The sequence below is a fragment of the Hippocampus bargibanti genome, linkage group LG04 (genome assembly GCF_051943395.1).
Source record: "Hippocampus bargibanti isolate YZ-2025 linkage group LG04, ASM5194339v1, whole genome shotgun sequence".
NCBI lineage: Eukaryota > Metazoa > Chordata > Actinopteri > Syngnathiformes > Syngnathidae > Hippocampus > Hippocampus bargibanti.
In genome coordinates, this window is record NC_142737.1 from 28369441 (window position 1) to 28386798 (window position 17358).

Here is a 17358-nt window from a genome sequence, read left to right on the forward strand (position 1 = left end):
GTTTATGTGTGCCATCACTCCAATATGCTGTATTTTTCCATACAGTATCTATTGGGGGCGGGGGGTTCCCATGAATATAAATCTTCAGCAAACACAATAATCATGACACATGTATACTGCATACACAATGTGCCACATGTGACAGAGCAGGTCATGGATTTAAATTTTCAAATTCGGAACTGTGGGTCATTCATTTCTATTGTACTTGTGGTGGTTATGATGACTAGATAGCCAGAGAGGAGATCAGTTATTTATTGTTGATTACCTCATGGCACAATAGAAAACAAACAACTTCAGTCATCTCGGTCACTGATGACCACAGTTTATGTCAAGCTTAATGTGGTCATTCTACTGGCCAGTAATTTATGATACAGCCACCTTGCGCAATTGAAATAAACAAAATGCTGCATAAATGAATTTGTTAATGGCAAACCTAAACAGACAGAAGTTACACTTCTCTGTTGTACCTGTCCAGAGCAGCAGCGCCCAGGTGCTGTTTAATGATGTCACTTGTAAGAAGTAATGTAGGCCCTACAGAAAACAAGGATAAATAATACAGTTTTGAAATTGCAGCAATTGGTTCATATATTTCTTCATCTGCCTAGATTTCAGAATAGAAATATGAATAAACCATATTTTGTTTTGTTTATGAATTGAAAATAGGTACAGAACCTTAATCTAACATTTTTATGATCTTTTATGATTTTAGAGATCAAATTTTCTTGCATGTTGAAATTATTATTATTATTATTTTCTTGTATTAATTCTTCGACTTGATCAATTGCCCGACCTTCCTAGGTTCTATCAACTACGGGGATGTGTAAAACATGGATATGTATCTACAATGGGATGGCCTGACTAGGAAAAACTGTGAAATCAAATAAAAAAAGCGCAATTTCAGTGGCCCCAAACGGAATTGTGGCCACCGTTGTTTCATCTTGTGTTGCATTTTCCGCACTAGTAGGCAAACATAAAAGCCTTCAATTTTTCAAAAGCTGACCATGCACTTTATCATTTTTTTTTCCAAGATGGCGCCTGAGTAGGCAGCCATCAGCAAGTGCTCTCACGAGCCTTGCTTTTTTTGTTGTTTTTGTCTTGTTATTGTGTTTTCTTTTGTCACTTTATGTTGTGCGTCGTGTGGAACGGATATGGATTGTTTTTCAGTATGTTTGGCCACGACAATCATCAAGGAGAAGACTGTTGAGCGGTTGCGCCTTTTCGGCAGCATGGATATGCCAGTACTGTTTTTGAATGGGAGGAATGTCGGAGCCATTTGACTACCATCGCTGGACAGCTCTGGGGCCATTGTGCTTTTTTCCGCCTGTAATGGGCAGCATCTTCACAGCCCCGCTTTGTTCAGTGGAAAGGTCAGTGCTGTTGGACAGTCTGCGGTTGGATGGATGCATGGCTTGAGTCGCCCGCGATAAGAAGAAAGCAGCGTCAGCGCAGAGCGCCGATGCGTATGTGGAACTGTCGCGGCTTGGAATTGTAGCGGATTTATGTGGGACAGGAGATGTGAGACAATGTCTTTTTGTCAATGGATGCTACAGCTTCGTGTTTGCTTTCAACATTTAGCTTGTAGTAGTCGTACATATTCCACCATGACGTCCCTGATCCACTGCTGACATGGATGCTTTCAACTAGAACTGCTTCATGTCATCACAAAGAGGGTACAGCAAGTCCTGAAGAATGAATGACTCTGTGTCTTTGTGTTGTCATATTTGTTATTTTTTCCAATTTTTTTTTCCAAAGATGGCGGCGCATGAACACGCAGCGGCTCCCCTCTCCCGGCAAATTGGCGTTTTCATGTTTATGTTTGTTAAAGTAATTATAAGTGCCTTGCATGCTGGGTCCGAGAGGACAGTAATTTCATCTGTGCTGTATGTCATGCATATTAGCATATTTGACAATAAAGCTGACTTTGACTTTGACTTTATAATCCAGTGTGCTTTATATATGGGAAAAGTTTTAAAATGTCATTCAATGAAGGAACGCCTTATAATCCAGTGTGCCTTATATGTGGACCAGTTTTAAAATCTATCATTCATTATAAAGTGCACCGTATTATAAAGCACACCGCTTATAGTCCATAAAATATGGTATCTTTGTGCTGTCATTAGGAAAATGGAAATAAAGGCAAACACCCAAAAACCCATCGGAGTAAAGTAACTTGTTTTCCACACTGTAAAGTGCTTTGGAGGATAAGGATCACCTTCAATAAATGACATATTTTAAAACTGTTTTCATAGACAGTATAGGGACTGAATAGACACTGAATTGTAAAGAGCATTTTGTTGAAACTTTAATAGTGGATGCGGTTACGTTATGGACCCACTAGATCAGATGTCAAAGTCAAGGCCCAGGAGGCAAATCCGGCCCGCCACATAATTTTTATCGGCCCGCAAAAGCAAATATTCCACGATGCTTGCTAAAATCCGAACCAAAATGTCATATTTCTGGATGTAAACCACAATAAAATTCATTATTCTTGACTTCAGATTTGAAAACTAGTTATTGATTAATTTGTTGTGCGCTCTATATGTAATATGTGGAGGGGATTAAACATTCTAATGGCTTCCCCAAATTCATAACGGCCCTCGAGAGGAAACCATAACTACAATGTGGCCCGCGGCAAAAAATGACTCTGACACCCCTGCACTAGATGGAAGTACGCTAAAGGGTATACAGACGGTCCCTATGTTACGAACATTCGAGTTGCGGACAAACAGTACATATGAACATTTTTGCGGATACTGTATGTCGAAAAACAGGACAGAGAGGCTGTAAATTAGATTTTGTATTGCACGCCTTTTTACGGCCGCGCTTGCTTGCGATTGGCTGCATACTGTGCTTCACACACACACATGCACGTGCACGCACACACACACACACACATGCACGCACACACACGCGCACGCAGACACACACACACACACACACACACACACACACACACACACACACACACACACACACACACACACACACAGACGTTGGAGGTTTCAAGGGTTGGATGTTTACGCGATGTAAAGTGCACTTTCAGGTTTTGAGAACATTGAATGCTTTTAGGTGCACCTCAAAGTTCAGAAAATACAGTATATTTGTGATTTTTTTTAATGATACTCATAAAATGGAGGAAAACAAAAATGTGTTTATAATTAATGAGTTTTGTTCAACACTGTCTTATGTGAGCAGTAAGTGGTCCAGCAATGGCTTGAGAGGAAAAAAAAAACACATGGATGATCATACCGATACCACTGAGTGCATGTTGCAGCTCCAAGGTGAAGGCCATGAGAGGAATTTCATCGGACACAGGAAGAATAGCCACAGTGGACAGGTTGGAGGCAGGATTACCAGCATCCCATTTACTGCTTGGAGTGTGGAGGGGAAGACTTCTAGCTACAGTTGAAAATAATATCACTCTTATGAAAAGCAAAAAATATACAGGTAACATCCGACTTACGACCGGGTTCCGATCCGACAAAACCATCGTAAGTAAAATTGGTCATAAGTCGAAATCCATTCAAATGTTGAATAGAGACTCGGTACCAAATGACTTGCAAATGACCTGATTCGGACGCCACGGGGGCGGGCGGGTGTGGATGTGGGTCGCCGGTGTTCTACCGGTTACCCTCTCCCCGGCCTTACCCCGCTCTCCGCGCCGACGCGCGGCCCGACGTGCGGCCTTACCCGTCTGCTGCGCCAACGCGCCCAACCCGCCACCTCACCACGAAGCAGAACGAACTGTGTCAAAGAGGCGCCGGCAGCGCCGGCCGTGGGCGCAACACGGCGTTCTCGTCGCGACGATTGAAGCATATGTCACACTGCTATATAATGTTGTGACAGTGTGGTAAAGCAGCGGTGATGACGCACCCGCAGGTAAACGAACATGGCGGAACAATAAAGACGTTGACAAAGCAAGTCGTCTCCTCTCGATCCTCCGGACAAAACATTGGCGACAAAGATGGACTTCTACGCAGCTCCCCACCCCTCGGTCCTCGCACTCCCCGGACAGCCACCAGTCCCGTGGTCCTGTTAGTATGACTTTCACGACATATCTGACTGCGATCGGATTAAACGAGACAAGCGACGCATGGCGAACGGTTATGCTCGTGCAAAGCTTGGGTAGTGAGGGGCAGCGCTTTTTTTTGTACCCTCGGACCCGAGCAGACATATGAAGATTGCATCACTTTACTGGACAGACCCCCCGCGGATTGTCTTCCGTCAACGACGGCAAAGCACAGCGATCCCGCGCACTGAGCGCCAACGGCCAGCCGCATCGGCTCTCGTGTTGGCCGCACCGTGGCTGGCGTCAGTGGACACTCCGCCCTCCGGTTCCATCGCACAGTCGATTGCTGTGCGAGAGTGAGATGCTGGCTGGCTGGCTGGCCAAAACTGTCGTATGTGTTGCCGGGCTGCTTGTGCGTTGCAGTGTCAGACATAGAATTAAAACTTAAAAAATAGTGTCTGGCGGTCGTGGCCGTAAGTACAGGTGGTCGTAAGTCACACCGGTCGTAAGTCGGATGATACCTGTATACTGTATATAAAATAAATAAATAAAATAATCTCCAGCACATGGCGCTATAAATTATTTGAACCAAGGCCATACAATCAGTTTGTTTTCTGGGTAAAGCCATAGAATCTTTGAGCAATGCCTTGCAATCTTGAAAGGTGATATGACCTTGACAGTACATACCAGCCAGGGGTCCGTTGACCTGCTGCATATTGCCCAAGATCTTCTGTCCCAGCAAATGAATCAGCCTTGTAACGACCTGAGGATACCTCCTCTTAATGGAGTTGAGAGCTCCTTCAGGCAGCTTAGCCAGCTCAGAGTCCCTCACAGCGTGGACTGTAGTGGCTCGGTTCATGTGGGTCAGGGCCTCAACCTAGGTCATTCATATTTAATGGCAACTTGACATTGTCCACTTCAATGCTTCAATATAATGACCTAAAAACATTTTTAACCCGCACCACGCCAATTAGGTCCCCGCGGCCATACTCTCCTGCAAGCTCCTTCTTCCCATTATCCTTTGCAATGACAGAGCGCAAACGGCCACTGAGGACAATGAAGGTGCTGTCGGACTTGTCACCCTGCCTATATGGAATCACAAAAGGTTTCAAGAAGTACAATTCATCCACCCACATGAATAATTACAGGTACCATCCAACTTACGACCACCCGTACTTATGGCCACGACCGCCAGACTAATTTTTTTTTTAATTCTACGCCTGGCACCGCAATCGGATGTCCCCGGCCGCGGCCCGGCCACGACTAGAGCCGAGGCGGGTCGTGCGTGAGCGCTCGGGCGAGCAGTGCCGCTGCCGCTTCTTTGAGAAAGTTCGTTCTGCTTCGGGGCAAAGTGGCGGGTCTGGCGCGTCAGTGCCGCAGACCGCCGGGGGATCGGGCCGCGTGTCTGCACGGAGAGTGGGGAAAGGCCGGGGAGAGGGCAACCAATGGAACACTGGCGACCCAGACCCACACCCGCCCGCCCCCGTGGCGTCCGAATCAGATCGTTTGCACGTCATTTAGCACAGAGGCTCTATTCAATGGATTTTGACTTATGACGAATTTGTCTCACGACCATTTGGTCGGAACGGAACCCGGTCGTAAATCGGATGTTACCTGTATATTGGCATTTGTATTCTTCAGCGTCAACATAATCGTTAGAGGAACTAATGCAATTGTTTGCTCACATTCATTATCTTTAATATAGATTTTCTTCAATCTGTTTTAGGGTTTTAGTACACTTCATGCTGCTAGCATCAAAAGCACAAAGGCAAGAGAGAGAGAGAGAGAGACAGAGAAAGACAGAGCGAGTGAGAGACAGAGACAAACAGAGAGCGAGTGAAAGAGAGAGTGAGACTGAGAGAGAGAGATCACTGGATTTGTTCCGAATCAGGATTACTAAAAAGATATTTTTAGTCACAAAAGGACTTTATATGGTGGCTGAGAACTGCAAAACAAAATACCAAACCGTGAAACACTTTTACATTTCCAAAACAAATTTACACTTTGGAAAACAACACCTGGGTGGAGTTTGCATGTTCTCCCTGGGCCCGCATGGGTTTCCTCCAGTTTCCTCCCAGATTCCAAAAACATGCATCGAAGGCTAATTGAGCACTCCAAATTGTCCCAAGGTGTAAGTGTGAGTGCGGATGGTTGTTTTTCTCTGTATGCCCTACGATTGGCTGGCAACCAATTCAGAGTTCTCCCCCGCCGAGTGCCCGAAGACGGCTGTGATAGGCTCCAGCACCCCCGGCGACCATAATGAGGATTAAAGGACAACCGACGCCCCTGGACAAGTTGTGTCCATAATTTGTAACATCACTTCAAATGACTTCTATTGAGCGTATTTTACAAAAATTCCACAGCATATAGCTATATTTTACGTTTTAAAATCGTGCTGAATATTCAGTAAGTCTTGTTTTCGAGTTGATGACGATGCCTGACGTGACGTCGCGTCTGGAGCGCCCCTGACCGAGAAAGCGACACACAATGCATTTTGGGTACTTTGTTTGGTCTGAAAACTTCGTGTTGATCCGTGTTGATGGCGAAATTAGAAGGAAAACACATAAATAACACGATGGTGAATCGTTGTGTGTTGCACCAAGACTACTATTTAATACTAGTTGACACAAATTCCCAGCAGACAAATCAGCCCATTTCCAATGGAGCTTGGGCGCCATCTTGTGCATTTTCTGGGACGCTACATTGGAGTCCTGACGGCTCGAATTGATACGGAAGGACTAATCGATTGCAAACATTTATGCTTTCCTCTTCAGAACTATATGAATCATATTCATAACTGGATGAGTAACAAGAAAGCATCTTCTCCGAATCTGAAGCCTTTGTTTTGATTTTAGAGCAAGGCAAGACGTCCTGGCGTGACGTCACGAACAAGGGGGTGGGACCTTCTGAAACTCGTCATTTCCGGGGTCATTTTGAAGTAGTTTTGGGACACTTTTAATCATTTTTATTGATGTTTTGCATTTCACAAAAAATATCAGCCTGCGTGTTTTGGCTCTTTTAGATGCTATAAAACTTTTTCTGATGTCAGTTAGGAAACAACAAAATGGTGTCGGTTATCCTTTAAGTGGTCTGGAAAATGGATGGATGGTAAACAATTGAACAAAATTTGAAATTGAAGAAACAAACTACTATAAAATAAGTAATCCCAACTATGCGCAGTTGACAGTATGGCACAGCATCAAATTGCAAACAATGACGCGAGACTAATAATCGTATGCTCTCCAGTACACCTTATTTCTCATCCCAATGGGTCTCTACTTCACTGTGGTCATTCAGGAAAAACATTATTCACATCCTGAGCATATATCTTGTACATTTATGCTCCACCCTACATCATGCAAATAACCTTTCCTTCCTCCAACTCTTCCAACCCTTGGATCGCCTGAGTTCGAAATGTTGCTTTCTGAATCAATACCTGATTGGCTTTGTCAACTTTGCATTGTGAGCCCCGCTGTTGTTGTCTTGAAGTGACATCATACTTTCGGGTTTGTCACTTGTCAGGATCTCACTTTGGGAAAATTATTTACTTTGATTAATTGAGGAAGTAGAAATTATTTGTCATGCTTTATTGAATGTACCATGCTTGATTACTTTACCTGTGACATAAAAACATTTTGTTTGACAATTTCTGAAATTATTTCACCTTTGAAATTTAAATCTCAAAGTGTTTTGGCTTTTGATAATTTGTATTGCCAAAAACATTAGTCTCACCTTGTTTGCAGTTTGTTTTCTTAAATGTACATTTTGGGAGGCTAGTACTAATATGTTTTCTAAAATGTATTTCATGCAGTGTAAAAGCGTTTGACAGCATTTTGTTTTGTACTTGTCAGCCACTGTAAGATTGAGATCTTAAACGTTTAAAGGACTTAAATGTACGCTTGTGCTAATTGTAATAGCAGAAGGCCTATTTCAAGTTCAGCGGTTGCTTGGGTCATGTTATCAGGTTACAGGTTGCATTAAAGGGTTAAAAAAACATGCCTCCGCTATCCGTTTCCGGATAATTGGTGCTTCTCAGTCTACATCTATTTTTAGGGACACCAGACAAGTCTTCAGAGACACAGACTTGTGAACATGAAACATATACCGAAAATTAATCAAGGCTGAATAAAATGATCTGAAAGCATAATACGCCCGCATACGCCCGTTCACTGTCCTGAAGGAGTACCTGTAGACAGCGCGACCAGCCTCCAGAGCCATCCAGTCCAAGGCGAAGTCAATCTGCCTGACAAAGGGTGACACCCTCTTCACTACAGTGTGAGCGACATTCAACACCACTCTGGGCTCCTCGCGCATGATCCTGGATAGCAAAAGAAATCAAAATCAAAATTTCTGATTGCACCATAAAGCTTGTGGGAAAATAACAAGGTGCATAAAAAATGAGTGTGGTTTGAGTGGGCTTACTCATAAAAGTGAGCCTTTGATATGGAGAGTAATGTGCATTCTTTGTGAGCACGCGTGGTGAAGATAAGAGGTTCCCCGGTGAGCACAGCAAGGTGTCCCACCATCTCTCCCGGGTGGGTCACAAAAAGCAGTGTCTCGTCCTCACGGTCAATCATCCGCTGATAAACATGAAGTAAACCCGAGATGACAAATGACACACTCACATCCTATAAGGAGAAAGGAAAGCAACAAGAAAATCACTTTCCCTTCAATTTTGTACGTTGTAAAATTTACAATACAGTTATTATTAAAGGTTGTCATTATTTCTGGTACTACAGTCTGGATGTGAAAACCTGGTCTCCTTGGTGCGCCACGACTGAATTGGCTTTGACCTGGCGAAAGGTCACCCGACCCTCCAGCAGACTGGGGTCCTGACAGCATTTAAGAGACATAATTTGAATCAATACTACGACAGTAAATTATTTATCAAATATAACAGGTATTTTTAAAGGGGAAACAACAAAACACAACTGAAAAGAGACAATTCAAACAACTTTATACTGTATGCTGTATGCAGATGCCAGTGATTATCATTATTCCTTATTTATTTGAATCTTTCCCAAGTTGCCCTGGCAGTTACTTAGCTGTGGTGGTTGAATTTCTCTTTTTGTAATTATAAGTGATAAGGATGAGAGAGGATTTCTTATCTGAGCAGAATGGCGTTCATGATAATGGACACCTCATACAGATGGGCCAGTGGAATTTGTGGTGAACCAATTATTTTTGGCAGCTTGACTTATCGTGTGTGACTGTTTTGTGTTGTCTTTAGTGGTGAGAAAATTGTTTGAGGATTTTATTTTGAAGGTGAAAATAGAATACATGGTAGACCAACATCAAAATGTTTTAGAATGACAAATACTGACCTGTAATATGTGACTGATTAACTTACAACTATCACTTAAAATGCCTCAACTTCACACAATTCACTCAATATTATGCTCATAGGATCATCAAAATTGTGGACAAGAACACTACGGATTGGTCTGGATCAGAGACATGAATTTATTCACTCTTATTTTTATTTTATATTGAGCACTTCCAGCCAGACCACAAAAAGTATAGTTGGACATGCTGCGACCCACGTGTGTCCTTGTGGATATCCCTTTCCTCACAAATCATTTATTTTCCAGACTACTGAATTAATTGCAAGTGGACCACTGTGGTTGTCTTTGAAGATGTTTCGTCTTTCAACCGAGAAGGCTTCCTCACTATGCGAGTGAAAAACACCCCATCCCCACTGTTGTCATCGTTCTTTTGGGATGCAAAACGACCATTAGGAGATGCCTTCAACAGATGGCTTTTTGTTGGAAACTGTAATTGTAAATGTTGTTTTTATGACAAGTACCTTCTTAAAATATGTGTTTCTTTTTTCCTTTTTTTCGTTTGGCTCATACGCACACACGTGTCTGTTCAAATGTGATCTGATGTGGATTGATTTCAGCATTTTTGGCCACAACATTTGTCAAAGAAGAATAATCTTTTTGGTGGTTGGGCCTTCTCGGCAGCATGCATGTACCGGCACCGATTTTGATTGGGAGGAATGTCAGTGCCACTTGACTGTCGTTTCTGGACAGCCCCGGGGAAGGGGCGGGGGTCGTTTGGGCCTGACATGGGCAGCCTTTTCACAGCCCTGGGTTGTTCAGCGGAAAGGTTGGTGCTGCTTACAGCTAGCTGGATGTATGGCTTGAGGAGCCGATGATCAGAAGAAAGGAGCGTCACCAGCAAGGCGTATGTGGAACTGCGAGTCGCGGTTTGGAATTGAAGCGGATTTATGTGGGACAGGAGATGAGAGCAAATATCTTTTTCATTAATAGACGATACAGCTTCTTGTTGCTTTCAAACTTAGTTCGTAGCAGACGTCCACATTTTCAGCATGACTTCTTTTATCCAATGGTGAAAAAGATACTTTAATTCACTCATTTCATCTATAACTGCTTCAAACAACAAAGTGTCTGCAGGAAAAGTGCTCACAATTGCACAGTTGTCTGTGTCTTATGTGTTATGTTGTATTAGTTTGTCATTTTATGTTCGTTGTTCTTTGGCGGCACGGGCACCCATAGCGGCTCCTCCTGTTGTCTGTTGTCTGCTTGAGAGAGAAGAAATTACATCTGTTGCACACACAGTTGTAATTAACTTCATATCTGACATCTTTCGTGACCAATATGACATTTGATAGCCAGTTTTTTGTCATTGGCCCTGTTGTGTGTGGTACGATAACATGTTTTACCATTTTCATAGATATTTTTCGTCACAAGCTGTGACTGAATATTATGATGATATGTATGATAATGACATGTATAATAAATATATAAATATAATGATATTGTGACACAATACAAGTAAATGATAAGGATAATTTGTGTTACCTGGAGCTGGATGACCTGCAGCAGATCCTTTTTGGCAGCTTGGAAAATGGCATTGACTTTATTATGGCGGTCATTTCCTGTTCCAGGGTCACTGTAATTGTAAACTGCTACAGGACTCTGCTGCATTGTCACAGTCTTCTTTAAAATAGACTACAAAAAAGATACTCTGAATGAATTAAAATGCATGACACACAATTTCAGTATTTACGGTGTCAGTATCATTCCTGTGTTTTTTCCTACTACTCAACCCCCCAAAAGGATTGACTGGCCTCCAGTTAAGGGCACACCCTGCGTCCCAACTAGAGCCATTTGGATGAGCTCCATGAAGCCACTCATGGTATGGTCATTTTTATGATGAGAACCAAAAGTTTTTTTACAGATGATCTTTATTTTGAGCTTGAATCAGTCACCCAAAAGTTAAGTGGTAAAGAATATCACAACTAAAATGCATCTAAAGCCCGACACCATCTTTAAAAAAATGGTAGTCTTTTCCACTTTTACACTACTAACCATACAACATGTTCGACTGGTGAACAAGTACAGTGATACCTCCGCTGACGAAGGCTTCAGCTCACGAACGTTTTGCCTCATTTGTGAGCATATAGTCCTGCCTGAGGAACTAGTTTTTGGCAGACGAATCAAACCACACGGTCGAACAGCGCCAGGGTGGCTGACGGACTAGTTTGCGTCACCGCCTTTCTTTGAGTGCGGACGTGGTTTGCTATCAAGTGTAGTACGTTTGCTATTATGGGACCAAAAAAGACCCCACCACAGGCTAGTGTTAAGCTGAAGAAGACACAAAAGAAAATTACGGTCAAGCAAAAGAAGGAGATCATTGAAAAACCACGAACGAGGTGTGCATTTGTCTGACTTAACGTCCCAGTACCAGGACGTTAAGTCGACAATTGCTACCATCCTTAAGAACAAGGAAGCTAATAAGGGTGTGTGTGTGTGGCAAAGGGTGTTTCTGTGTTGTCTAAGTAACGGTCTCATTCAATAGAAGAGGTTGAAAAACGTCTGTTGATTTGGATTAACCAAAAGCAGCTAGCAGGGGACAGTGTGAGTGAGGGTATTATCACTCAGATATCATCAAGAGGCAACTACATCAACGACCATCATAAAGGTAAATAAAACAACTTTATTATACAGTACAGTTTATTACTTTAATTACAATACAATAGCAAATTTTTATACATAAAATATGGGATATTTTGTGTAGTTTTAAGGCTTATTTAGTAGCTTAATTATGTTTTCTGGGGACCTAGGAACAGATTATTCTCATTTTAATGGTTTATTATGGGAAATAAATGTTCGGAAGACGAACTTTTTGCCTTACACACACTTACACACACTCCTCAGAGCCGACCGCGACACGGAGCAATCGAGGAAATCCAAGCGTGGTGGAATATGCTTCTACATCAACGAAGAATGGTGCACCGATGTCATGATGCTCGACGCACTCTGCAGCCCTGGTTTGGAATCGCTGTCTCTCAACTGCAAGCCATTCTACTCGCCACGTGAGTTCGCTTCCTTTATTCTCGTCGCCGTGTACATCGCGCCACAAGCTAATGCTAACGCATGTACAAACAACAAAATATCCAGAGTCACCCCTGATCATTTTGGGCGATTTTAATCGAACACATCTGAACCGTGAACTTCCCAAATATAAGCAGCATATTTACTGTTTCACCAGAGAAGAAAACATTCTAGATCACTGTTACACAGCACTCAAAAGGGCATACTGATCTGTCGCGCATGCAGCATTGGGTCTTTCTGACCACTATTTAATACACTTCATTCCCATATACAGACAGAAACTCAAATGTGTGAAACCGGTAGTCAAGACTGTTAGGAAATGGACAGAGGAAGCAAAGTTAGCTCTACAAGAATGCTTAGACTGCATGGATTGGAGCGTCTTTGACACTTCAATGGGCAGATTGGATGAATACACGACACATCATACATCATTTCTACTTTCATTTCTTTCATAACTTTGCTGCTGTGAAATGTAAATTTCTCCATTGCGAGACTAATAAAGGCAAATCCAATCCAATCCAATCCAATCATACACATCATACATACACAACATCATACATTAATTTCTGTGAGGAAGTGTGTACCAATAAAGTCCTTCCGCTCATTCAACAACAACAAGCCATGGTTCACTCCCAAACTCCGGCAGCTTAGGAAAGAGAAAGAGTCCGCATTTAGAAGCGGCGATCGAGCACCTTACAAACACGCCCGAAACAGACTGACACAGGAAATTAACATCGCAAAGAAAAGTTATGTGGAGAGGCTTAACAAACAGTTCTCCGCAATCGACTCTGCATCGATGTGGAATGGCCTGAAAGCAATAACAAATTATCATTTACCATCCCCCCCAAGCAGTGTACAACAATGGTCTGGCTGATGAGCTAAATACATTATTTTGCCGATTTGAAAAGGCCCCCCCCCATTTCCCGCGTCTGCCACCATGACCAGAAACTACCATATCTCCGCCCTCTGCCCTAGAGATCCACGAACTGTTCGTGAAACAGCTCTTCAAGCAGCAGAAGATCAAGAAAGCTGCGGGAGCTGACAGAGTGTGTCCCTCCTGCCTGAAAGTCTGCGCTGAGCAGCTGGCTCCGGTCTTCACACGAATCTTCAACAGATCCCTGGAGCAGTGTGAAGTCCCATCCTGCTTCAAACAGTCTACTATTGTCCCAGTTCCAAAGAAACCAGCACCATCGGGATTGAACGACTATAGACCTGTTGCTCTGATGTCTGTGGTCATGAAGTCCTTTGAACGCTTTGAGGAGGATGCAATCAACATCGGACTGCACCACATCCTCGAGCACCTCGACAACACAGGAACCTAGGCAAGGATCTTGTTTGTGGACTACAGCTCTGCGTTCAATACCATCATCCCAGAACTCCTCATCCCCAAACTTCTCCAGCTTGGTGTGTCCCTTACGTCTACCAGTGGATCCTCAGCTTCCTGACAGGACGGACATTACAGGTCAGACTGGGAAAAATATCATCCTCAACACGAACCACGAGCACTGGAGCCCCGCAGGGATGCGTCCTCTCTCCATTGCACTTATCTCTCTACACGAACGACTGCACCTCAACGCACCCAGCTGTCAAATTCTTAAAGTTCACAGACAACACCACGGTCATCGGTCTCATCAAAGACGGTGACGAGTCTGCGTACCGACAACAACTGGAGCAACTGGAGCTCTGGTGCAGCCGTCACAACCTAGAGCTGAACACGCTCAAGACAGTAGAGATGATCGTGGACTTCAGGAAACATCCATCACCACAGCTACCTCTCACACTATCCAACTGCCTCGTGTCAACCGTTGAGACCTTCAATTTCCTGGGAATCACAGTCGCCCAGGACATGAAGTGGGAGGTCAAAACCAACTCTATCCTGATAAAGGCCCAACAGAGAATGTACTTCCTGAGGCTGCTAAAGAAGCATGGCCTGCCACAGGAGGTGCTGCAACAATTCTACACAGCTGTAATCAAATCCATCCTGTGTTCTTCCATCACCGTTTGGTTCGGAGCCGCCACAAAAATGGTCAAAATCCGTCTTCAACGGACAGTTAGGACGGCGGAAAAAATCCTCGGCACTGCCCTACCCACTCTCGAGGACTTGCACACTGAAAGAATCCAAACTAGGGCGCAAAATCCTACTGGACCCTCCGCACCCTGTCCACCACCTTTTCCAGCTACCCCCCTCAGGCAGGCGCTACTGATCCAGGCGCACCAAATCCAGCAGACATTTAAACAGCTTCTTCCCCAAAGCCATTAACTAGTTTTACTGGTTTAGCTTTAGTTTAGTTTAGCGTGTTATACCGAAAACAAATTCATTGTGTGTTCTACATACTTGGCAATAAAGATGATTCTGATTCTGGGAACCAATTAAGTTTGTGAGCTGAGGTATCACTGTATATTCACACCCACCAGTTGAGATTTGATTACAATCAGGACGTTGGTGAACAATACGTTAAGCCAAGTCAAGCTGGCAAACATGAAGAAGGGAGACATACAGTACCTTTACTGGACTAGAAGACAAACTCCCCTCAACTCTAACCCGTTCAGAAAATCTGTTGAGATCCACTGACATATCACCTGCATGCCAAAAAGACACATGTAACAGGAAAGCAATTTGGCACACTTTTCCAGCAAAAATATAAAAATATTTTCTGCAATGTTAAAGTGTAAGAATTAGACAAAAACAAATGCCATTGTTTCTGTTGGTTGCTTGTTGATTTTCCTGAAATAATTCGCTGTAATTTGAAAAAACCTAGATGCACAATTTTCAATAAATGTTCGTTGAGTTAAATGGACACATATAAAGTTCTAGACAAGAGGCATTGGCCAAGGAGGAACCAATTAAATTTTGTGAGGGTCTGGATTCTTCTTTTCCTTTTGGACTTTCCCGTCAGGGGTCGCATAAAGGTGCAAATACTAATTTATTTTCACCAATTGAATTCATGTCATGAATGGATTTGTGCACCCCGTAAATTAATCCCGGCACCACACAGTTCATCGTCATCTATAAAGAAGGACGCGACATGCTTACTCTTCCAATTCTTTGTTTTTGCCACCTCTGTTAACAGTTGGCTTAGGTAAAGCTGCTCTACTGACTGACATAGTTGTTATCCACTCTCGTGCAAAATAACTGGGACCGTTCCTTTATTTTTCCTGGAGAGCGAAGAAATTTCAGTTTGAAAGAGGAAAGTTGAGAATGGGACAAGAAGACAGATTTCCAGGTATTAACCGGATCAAACACATTCGTTTTGAAGCACCCGGGGGCAGACTGGTGGTCAACCGGTTAGCACCTCAGCCTCACAGTGTGTAGGTGCAGGGTTCTAATATTTTTGTAGGAAAATGTCTCAGTATTTTTTTTGTCTTTTTGTACTGATGCTTCAGACAAAGTATTCCAGTTCTCAACTAATTTGAAAAATGATCATGCATAAAGAAGCCCTTCTTTTCAATATTTAACCATCTTTGGATTAGAAGTTGAATTAAAATTTGCCAAGAATGTATTTCAACCAACGGAAAACTGAACTGCATGTCATTATTGTATAAAAGAATGAATGAGGCCAACATTTACCTGAAACAGCAATTGGAGTGGAGAGCGAGCGAGATTTCCTGTATTTTGAACTTGAATATTCCGAACTAATGGTCTTTTCTGTTTCAACAACAACAACAACAACAACAACAACGACAACAAAACATTAGGGAATAAAGTATCCCACCAAAAACAAAACTGCATATTGTCTCGCTTTGACCTGGGTCTGATTTTTCAGCCCCTGACTCATCAGACTGGGAAGGCTGCCTGCGGAGACCTCTGTGTGGATGCACCTCTCCTAAGGCATGCGCCACTGACACCAAGGAGATGGCTTGGCTATCCTGAAAAATGTCAATTTCAGTCAAAACAGGACAGTTTGTGAGCCTTTGTCACTTACTGTAACTGTGAGATGAAGAGGATGTACTGTACCGTGACATGATTATCATAAAGTGAACATTGAACAACGATAGCAGTGAATATTCTCATTCAACCAAGACATTGCTTTGAATGGATAACAATTAGACTGTTGAGGCTGCATAAGAACATTGGATGGGCCATTTTAATGACGTAGCCTCGGTTTTTGCCATCTGTGCTATCGGCCGGGCAGCGCGACCACACACTTGATGATAAGATGTCTGACAAATAAATGGCTAAAATATGTGCAAACGAGCAATAATTTGCATGATTGCACATGTCGCATGATCCATGGTTCAACAACAAAAGATTTTACTGATTTTTTAGCAGCACAAAAAAACATAACAATGAATAGTCAAGGAAGGCACAAAACTACAAAAATGTAGGTAATTAAATTGTTTTATGTCCAACGCATTGCTCTAAAGGTGAATGGTACACTAAGAACTGAAAACTATACAACGGAAGCTCGCTATATGCGGGAGATAGGAATCAGGTAGGTGAATAGCGTACAATTGCCGGCCATTGATATGAAGGTGGCGGCTCAGTAGTCGAGTGGTTAGCATGCCGACTTCAGAGTGAAGAGGTTGTGAGTTCAAATCCATGTGGGTTTTCTCCGGGTTCTCCGGTTTCCTCTCACATTCCAAAAACATGCATGGCTGGCTGATTGAAGACTTTCAATTGACCCTAAGTGTGAGTGTGAGAGCATATGGTTGCTTGTCTCTGTGTGCCCTGTGATAGGCTGGGCGTCCCCCACCTAGTGCCCGAAGACGGCTGGGATACGCTCCAGCAACCCCTGCGACCCTCGAGAGGATTAAGCGGTCCAGAAGTTGAATGAATGATATGAGGGTACAAATGTATCACCCTCACACAAAATAACCTCGCCTTTTTAAAAGACCTAAATATCATGACATTACGGCGACAGAGAACCAAATTCCCGCAGAAATGTCAGGATTCCCCAGTTTTGCAGCAATACTGCCCACGAATATTGATCCCTAAATACAATATTCATAGCCGAACTTTGAAGAAAAATATATTGATTCAATCAA

General features: G+C 43.1%; 1 protein-coding gene across 1 annotated transcript in view; it reads right to left on the reverse strand.

Moving 5' to 3' along the window:
• Positions 1-17358, reverse strand: part of pnpla7b (patatin-like phospholipase domain containing 7b) — a 56354-nt gene that overhangs the window by 14351 nt on the left and 24645 nt on the right. Inside the window, exons 12-22 of the mRNA XM_088995011.1 lie at positions 16119-16239; positions 15941-16018; positions 14876-14952; positions 10837-10986; positions 8764-8841; positions 8432-8637; positions 8196-8327; positions 4972-5095; positions 4697-4886; positions 3250-3399; positions 468-531 (exon numbers count right to left, since the gene is read on the reverse strand). Of these exons, the coding sequence (XP_088851137.1) occupies positions 468-531; positions 3250-3399; positions 4697-4886; positions 4972-5095; positions 8196-8327; positions 8432-8637; positions 8764-8841; positions 10837-10986; positions 14876-14952; positions 15941-16018; positions 16119-16239 (1370 nt within the window). The remainder of the gene's footprint in view (positions 1-467; positions 532-3249; positions 3400-4696; positions 4887-4971; positions 5096-8195; positions 8328-8431; positions 8638-8763; positions 8842-10836; positions 10987-14875; positions 14953-15940; positions 16019-16118; positions 16240-17358) is intronic.